Source organism: Grampus griseus, assembly GCF_964374135.1.
Source record: "Grampus griseus genome assembly, chromosome: 1".
Lineage (NCBI taxonomy): Eukaryota > Metazoa > Chordata > Mammalia > Artiodactyla > Delphinidae > Grampus > Grampus griseus.
In genome coordinates, this window is record NC_139017.1 from 151193659 (window position 1) to 151202102 (window position 8444).

Genomic DNA, 8444 nt, shown 5'->3' on the forward strand with positions numbered 1-8444 from the left:
AGACAGTGCCAGGATGGACACTCTGGTGAATGCCTTGACAACCCTTCTTGATCTCTCCAGACCCCTCCTGACTGGCACCTTCTTCTCTTTAGCTGCATTAATACCTTTTTTCAGGTTACAGTCTAGCTAGACTGGGCCTGACAGTGATTCTGTCTCCAGCAGGTAGACTGGCACATCTCTACTCTATTTTTTTTTCCTCTTTTTTAAAAATTTTTATTGGAGTATAGTTGCTTTACAATGTTGTGTTAGTTTCTACTGTACAGCAAAGTGAAACAGCTATATGTATACATATATCCCCTCTTTTTTGGATTTCCTTCCCATTTAGGTCACCACAGAGCGTTGAGTAGAGTTCCTATACCGTAGGTTCTCATTAGTTATCTATTTTATACTTATTATCAGTAGTGTATATATGTCAATCCCGATCTCCCAATTCATCCACACGTTTCTACTTTAAAGCATTAGAGGCTTGTGTCCAAACAGGCAACGCGTTTACTCTGCTCTAAGCTCTGGAATTACAGGGGTCAACAAGACTGACATTTGTCCTTGCCCTCACTGAGCTTACAGTTTGGTGAGGAAGACAAAGTATGCAAAGTGAAGGAGCAGTTTAACGCTCAGAAGACGACTTAATTCACTTTATTCTAGTTCTTGAGGTGAGGCCACCTCCTGGTTGTCCCCAGATATCACCTACTACAATGAACCATGGGGAGGGGCTGTTGAGTAAGGAATCTCATCTAGATAGAGAAAGAAGACCCACTTCTCAAGCATATATTCCCAGCCTCCCATGGATTCTGTGCCCCAAATCTTTCCAGTAAAATGATTTTCTGCTTAAATGTATCTGTCATTTGTAACCAAGAACTCAGACTGGTACGGCAACCATTTCAGACATCTGTGGACCAGAGAACAAGTCCCCAAAAGGCAGTTCCCAAACCTTCTGCCTCAGGGCTGCAACCAAACCTGGAACCTCTCTGATCTGTACCTTCCATTCAGCACAAAGCAGGGCACACAGGCTGTCTCACTAAAATCTGGTTGGCTGAGTCACTCAGTAAGTTCAGCCAGAAGCTGTTCTATGTACTGAGGTTGCAAAGCTAGTAAGAGCTAGTTGCTGCCTTCAGAGGTGTGCATCTTGGAGCTAACATATGCAAAACTAAGGGTGTCATCTTCCTTCCCTTTTCTCTCAACCCATACATCAACTCACACCTGGTGTCCCACGCTCCAAACACATTGAACTGCTTGCACATCTCACAACCCTCTGCTGGGATTTCAACAGTGAGTAGTTTGGTTTCTTAGACTACAGAGGTGGGAGAGAAAGATAGCAGGTAATCAGGCTGCTGCTTGTAGACCAGACCTTGAATGCCAGTTAGAGCATTCTCGATGATGTATTGGCTGCTACCCCAAGTTACTTTCCTTGGTCTAAATAGAAAGCCCCTATAGTTTAGCTTTTCCTCTTCTACTGAAGGAAGTCTGCATAGAAGAGGACACAAGGCTTATATGTCCATCATCTTGGCTAGAGATGCAGCTGCAAGCAAAGTTCCCATTTTACAGATAAGTAAACAGAGGCTTCAAAGGACTTGGCTCTACAGCTAGCAAGTAGCAAAGCAAGGGCTTGAAGGGAGTTTCCAGACTCCAAATCTCCATTCTTTCCTCTGCTAGTACAGCTGCTACAGAGTGTTTGGTGTGTGGTATTAGGGAGGGGAATCTCAGCCCTGGCCTGGTCCTGGGGAAAAATTCTCCTTACCACCCATACCAGGGGCTAAGTTTGTTCTACTTGCCTCTCCTGGCCTAATCCCTTCCCTAGTCTATCTTCTTAAACCCTCACAACGATCCTGTGAGGTATTACCATCCCTTCATTTTACAGATGAGACCAAGGTTCAGAAAGGTTAAGTTACAGGCTTCAAAATCCGGAATCTTCACGACCTTGCTTCGCTGAGGTTTAGGAACACCGAGCTGATGAAACGGGCCAAAAGGTGACGAAGCGGGTGCTGGGGACCAGTCCCAGTTCAGGGCTGAGGGCCACCAGGTGGCGCGGTGGAGGTGCGGCTGCCCCCAACTACCTTGTTCCCCGCGGGCCAGACGCACCAGAACCAAGAGGGGCGAGCCCGGGGAAGCAGGCTCGTGGGGCGGGGAGTAGTTCTCTTCCCCAGCCCAGAATCTGCAAGGAGCGCGGTTCTCGTTCGGTCTCTAGGGGACCACCCGGGCCTCGCTAAACAGTCACGCCCCCCACCAGGCGACCGCCGGGCTACATCAGCTCGCCGCCTGCTCTGCGCTCCCCAGTGTGCAATTCATTTCGAGGGGTACAGGGAATAGAATAGAGTCAGAGAGGGTAGCTTGGAAGGGTGGGGCTGGGACTCTACCGCCCCCACCTGTCGACCGGGAGGGGCGGGGGAGGGGCGGGGCTTGTCCCGTAGGGCCCGCCCCCGGTCCCCGAGCCCCGGGCGCGCGACGAGATATAAGGCAGCCGGGAAACAATGCGCCTGCATCTCGCGCTCCCGCGCCGCTCCCGGGAGCGTCCGGGTCGCCGTGCGCGAGCGAGGGCGGGAGCGCGCGCGGGGGGGCGAGCTCCTGAGTGCGGTCCGCGCGCTCGGTGGCGCGCATGTGCATGTGTGCGGGCTGCCGGGCTGCCCCGAGCCGGCGGGGAGCCGGTACGCTCCAGGCGGTCGGCGGCGGGAGCGAGGTGAGGCTGCGGGCGGCCGGGGAACGGGCTCGGGTCCCGGGGGACGGGCTGCAGGCTGCCTTCTGGGCACAGCGCGCCCCCGCCCGGCCCGGCCGGGCCCTGGGAGCTGCGCTCCGGGCGGCGCTGGCAAAGTTTGCTTTGAACTCGCTCCCTGCACCCTAGTCCGCGCGCTGTGACCGGCTTCCCTGGGCACGCTGACCCGCGGCCGGGCTGCCGGGTCGCGAGGGAAGGGCGCGGGCTCCAAGCCGAGCGATTGGAGAGGGACGAGAGCCTGGCAGCCAGCTGTGCTGGGGGACGGGGGGACGCCTTCCTCCCCGGGCCTGCACCCGGGTCAGCACGTCCCCCTTCCCTCCCGCAGGGAGCGGACATGGACTTCGACTCGTACCAGCACTATTTCTACGACTATGACTGCGGGGAGGATTTCTACCGCTCCACGGCGCCCAGCGAGGACATCTGGAAGAAATTCGAGCTGGTGCCGTCGCCCCCCACGTCGCCGCCCTGGGGCTCCGGTCCCGGCGCCGGGGACCCGGCCCCCGGAATTGGTCCTCCAGAGCCGTGGCCCGGAGGGGGCGCCGGGGACGAGGCAGAATCCCGGGGTCACTCGAAAGCTTGGGGCAGGAACTACGCCTCCATCATCCGCCGTGACTGCATGTGGAGCGGCTTCTCGGCCCGGGAACGGCTGGAGAGAGCGGTGAGCGACCGGCTCGCTGCTGGCGCGCCCCGGGGGAACCCGCCCAAGGCGCCCGCCGCCCTGGACTGCGCTCCCAGCCTCGAAGCCGGCAACCCGGCGCCCGCTGCCCCCTGTCCGCTGGGCGAGCCCAAGACCCAGGCCTGCTCGGGGTCCGAGAGCCCAAGCGACTCGGGTAAGGACCGCCGTGGGCCATCAAAGAGGGGGGCACCTCATGGGTGGCCAAACCTCTGCCGCTGAGGTCAGGCAGTGGGTCTGCGCAAGCCCTTCCGCCACCTCCCCCTTCCTGTGGCTGAAGCTGCCGGTGTAGCCCCCAGCGGTGTCTGTCTGGCACGTGGGTGTGTTAGTAAACAGTTTGAAGAAGTGGCGTGGGAGCCAGCGTCCCTTTGATGATGATTGGAGCCCCAGGGGACAAGGGAGACAGGGAGACCGGCTGGGGCTTGGCGCTTAGGAGGACAATACAGGGATTGGACCGTAGGGGATTTCTGTCCTCCTAAGGCTGGAAAGGGTCCCTTAAGTGTCACTCCAGGCTTGAATTTTTTTTTTTTTCCTGTCTCTTTCTCTGGGAAACTCACTCCCCTGAGGAGAGAAGAAGCTGAGGAGTCTTTGTGCAAAGCCAAAGCCTTCACCCTTTCAAAAACCTGGTCTCCTGCCTGGTTTACTTTTGAAAGACAATAATGGCTTCTCTTGCTCCGCTACCCCTTACCATGTTTGCATCCACACCATCACCCATGAGACAGGTAGCGGAGGAATGACCACTCCCCATTAACAGATGGAAACAGGCTTAGAAATAGGAAATCACCAGAAGTGAACCCCAGCTTCCTGCCATCCAGCCAGCCTCTTTTGCTCAATCCTCCATCCCAACCAGGCACTTCTCTGAGGTTTAGAGGAACTTCGTGGTAGCTTATCTGGGAAGTGGTACATCTTGCCTTTTTGCTCTGGCCTGATGTGGGAAGGTGTTCCTCTAGGTCCCGCCCAGTTCATCTGAGGGCTTTCAACTGCTTCATTTGTATTCAACAAATGTTAGCTGGCCCCTACTTTGTGCTAAGCTCTGGGCTTGGTGCTGGGGTCACAGATACAGAGCTCCAGGTTCCCCTTCCCTATCCTTGAAGGCAAGTGTAAACCTCACTGAGGACAGCCTGCTGCATCCTGTGCCACCAGACTATGTTGTTCTTAGCCTAATCTCTTCTCAGAAGTGCCCATGAGAAATATTGGCGAGGGTGTTTTATAGGGTGCAAACTGAGGCTCGCATCGGGAAAATCAGGACTGAAACCTCACTGTAGCTTTTAAGAATAACTTACATGACCATTTAGAGGGAACTGGGGAATGGGTATGGAGGTTGTCATACACTTGAAGGTAAAAATAAGGATAACAAGAACAATTAAAAGTAAATTTTTTCGGTCCACTGTGTTAAGGTCATTTTTAACCTGCTTGCTTTCTACACCAAGACCTTCTGTTTGCTTAATGGCTGGAATGGGAACTTTGAGATCAAGAAACCAATAAAGATGTATCTCTACAAAGGCTGATTGAGTGGTAGAATGGAAAGACCATTGTTTCGGGAGTCTGGAGATCTTAGTTTGAGATCCAGAACATTACAAAGGTGATGTGTGGACTTGGCCGAACTGGGTCTCAGTTTCTCCCTTTGCACATGGAGTATGACCTGATTGTCCAGCCGAGGACACTTCCTTGTCTGGGTAGAGTTAGGCACTACTCTCTGGAAAGGAGAATCGTGTTGTACCTTATTTCTTCCTTAGGCAGAGCCTTCCGCAGCTATGAGGTTTAACCCTGAAATATTAAAGGTTTGGGATGTGGGGAAGCCTCCTGATTCATTTTCTAACCTGCCCTTTAACCTGAACCTGTTTGCAAGCTCCTGGTTCACCCATAGGCCACATGGCCCAGAACAAAATGCAACAGATTGCAAACAATGAGGGGGGTGGGAAGAGTGACTGATGGCAAAGCTCAGCCAATAGGGGCCAGGGGCTGGGTAAGACAGCCTTCAAAACACCGCTTAGCCAGCCAATCACAGGCCTTGGGGCCAGGAGGGCTGAACGGTCAGGTTTTATTAATGGAGAAATAATGCGATTGTCCACACAATGGAAGCCTTCCTGACAAAGGGGCTCAAGCATCCTGATATGCAAAAGAGGCCGAGAACTGAGCTCTTCTGTTGTCAGACTGAAATGCATTAAGGTGGCCTTCTATGCGGGGGCTGGAAAACGTGTGGAGCAGGAAGATTCTCCCCAAATTGTCCCTCTCCTGGTTGGGGTAACCTAAAAGACCTTGGAGCAAGGGAATGATGGAGGCATGTCCAGGTGTTGCTAGTGTTTTGGCCCTTGTGTCAGAACATTCCCATGCTGCTCAGTTCCTGCCCTGGCATAGGTAGCTTGGAAATGGTCGCTTGTACCTTTGTGAAGTTCCTGCAGCTTTTGCAGACCTGTAATTACAAATCCAACCCTCTTCTGGTCAGGGAAGGGGGTGGGGCAGGCAACCTATAAATGATGGATGACTCTAGAAACCCATTGAACCCAGAAGCAAAATGCTGCTAAGGCAAGCCCTTTCCCTCCCCTCTGGGTGAGGAGGGATGGGTTGTAGCCCTCCCTTCTCCGACTCTTCAGCTGAAAGGGGCGGCAGAATAGAGAGGTGGGGGAATAATAGGATTTATAACTTGTGAAAAGTAACAATTCCCAAGTGCAGGCTGTGCTGGGCTGGAACAAAGGGCAGCTCTGCCCACAGACCCCTCATTTACAATTCTGATGGGGCATGAAAGAGCCCGACTGGGGAAGATCTTTAGAGCTAAACTTTGTCCCAGGCTGATAGCTCTTTTTCTCCATCCCCTCAGTGGGGGAGGGGAGAGCCTGTGCAGACTGGGGGCTGTTGGCTTGGGTCTGCCTTTTGTTCTTATCTAAGCCTTGCTGTGCAAAGAGAAATCGGAGAATATTTTCCTCCTTGCTTATTTCACCTCCTTTCCTTCACACTGCCCTTAGCCTCATTACAGATGAATCAGCTGTCTTTCGCCTCCCTTGAATTTGTTTATATCTGAATTGGGAAAATGTCACCTCCTTTCCCAAACTCCAGGATAGGGTCTGAGTATGTGTTTCTCATGGGGTGTGTTTCTTCTGTTGATCTCTCTTCTTGGACAGAGGGTGAAGAAATCGACGTTGTGACCGTGGAGAAGAGACAGTCCCTGGGTGTCCGGAAGCCGGTCACCATCACAGTGCGAGCAGACCCTTTGGACCCCTGCATGAAACACTTCCACATCTCCATCCATCAACAACAGCACAACTATGCCGCCCGTTTTCCTCCAGAAAGCTGCTCCCAAGGAGAGGCTCCAGGGCGAGGGCCCCAAGAAGAGGGTCTGGAGAGAGATGTACCAGAGGAAAAGGAAGATGAGGCAGATGAAGAAATTGTGAGCCCCCCGCCTGTAGAAAGAGAGCCTCCCCAGTCCTGCCACCCCAAACCTGTCAGTTCTGACACTGAGGACGTGACCAAGAGGAAGAACCACAACTTCCTGGAGCGCAAAAGACGGAATGACCTCCGTTCCAGGTTCTTGGCCCTGAGGGACCAGGTGCCCACCCTGGCCAGCTGCTCCAAGGCCCCCAAAGTAGTGATCCTGAGCAAGGCCTTGGAATACTTGCAAGCCCTAGTGGGGGCTGAGAAGAGGATGGCTACAGAGAAAAGGCAGCTCCGGTGTCGGCAGCAGCAACTGCAGAAAAGAATTGCGTACCTCAGTGGCTACTAACTGACCAAAAAGCCTGACTGCTCTGTCTTAACAAAGACCCGAATTTATTTTTTAACCTCTCCTATCCCCCATAGGAATTTGCACATTTTGGTTCCAGTGGGACAGCCTGGACAGTAGATCCCAGAATGCATTGCAGCCGGAGCACACACAAGAAGGGCTTGCATTCTTGGAAACCTTGCAGCCCAACTCTCCCTCTGCCCTGACTCATGGGAGCGCTGTGGCTTCTCTGACGCCTTTGGCTTCTCAGGCAGACAGCTGACTGAGGAGCCTTGGGGTCTGCCTAGCTCACTAGCTCCGAAGAAAAGCCCGACAGATGCTATGCAACAGGTGGTGGACGTTGTCGGGGGGCTCCAGCCTGCATGAAATCTCACACTCCCGATGAGCTTTAGGCTGGGAAAGGATGCTCCCACTGGTGTCTCTGGGGTGACGCTGGGACAGCTGGGCCTGGACACTCTCCCTGAGGCTCCTTTTTCCAGGAGACATACAAGCTGTCTTGGGTGAAGACGAGCTCGCAGACTTAATCAGCAGGGACCATTACCTCACTGTCAGACACTTTACAGTAGCTGAGGAGTTGGACACCTTTAATATATATATTCTGACGTTAAATGACACCCCTCCTCCCACCACTCTCCAGGCTGCGACCTTGAGAACATTTAAAGAACTTGGGCTCTAGATTCTTTGTCTAAAAGCCCCCTGGGTCCTTTCCTCTGAGGGCAGAGACCATTCAGTCCTCACCAGGGAATTTTTTGTTTCCTTCTGCCTTTGTTATGCAATGGGCTCTAAGGCACCCCCTTTCCCACAGGTCAGAAATATTTCCCCAGGACACAGGGCAAAGTGTCCCACACTGTGGCCTGGGGAAGGCTTGGAGTCCTGGCTGTAAACCTGTTCCCTGCCCAGGTGTTTTCCATCTTAGAATTTTCTCAAAGCAGATGTCAGGCACCTGAGGAGGGAGAACTGTACCACTTCCTCTTTCCCACCTCCCTCTCGTCTCAATCCCTGACTGGTAAGTTTGCAGTTCTACGAGGACCATGCAAACCTGTCCTTCTCATGCAACTCCAAGGAGCTTGCTGGCTCTGTAGCCACCCTTGGCCTCCTGCCAGCTTGACATGAGTCAGATCCTTTTCCCAGAATCTGGGCCTTACTGCAGTTCTTACTGGGAGAGCTGCTGGGACGCATCCAGTGCTCTGGAAGGCAGACTAGCTTCCTGGTGGGTTTTTAAGGAGCTTCCAGGAGCTCTGCTTAGTGGACCATGATGGATTTTACCCCAGCTGGACTGAGCCTCTCCAAGTGGATTCCAGGCGCAGCCTCCATTCTGAGAAAGACACCCACCCCAACAGGTGTCATGTGGG

At 53.5% G+C, this 8444-nt stretch overlaps 1 protein-coding gene across 1 annotated transcript; it reads left to right on the top strand.

Moving 5' to 3' along the window:
* Positions 1-2590: 2590 nt before the first annotated feature.
* Positions 2591-7095, top strand: MYCL (MYCL proto-oncogene, bHLH transcription factor; the record flags this gene model as incomplete). Its single annotated transcript, XM_082659269.1, has 3 exons — positions 2591-2671; positions 3030-3534; positions 6497-7095. 3 exons carry the CDS (start codon positions 2591-2593, stop codon positions 7093-7095), a joined length of 1185 nt encoding a protein of 394 aa, XP_082515395.1.
* Positions 7096-8444: the final 1349 nt, after the last annotated feature.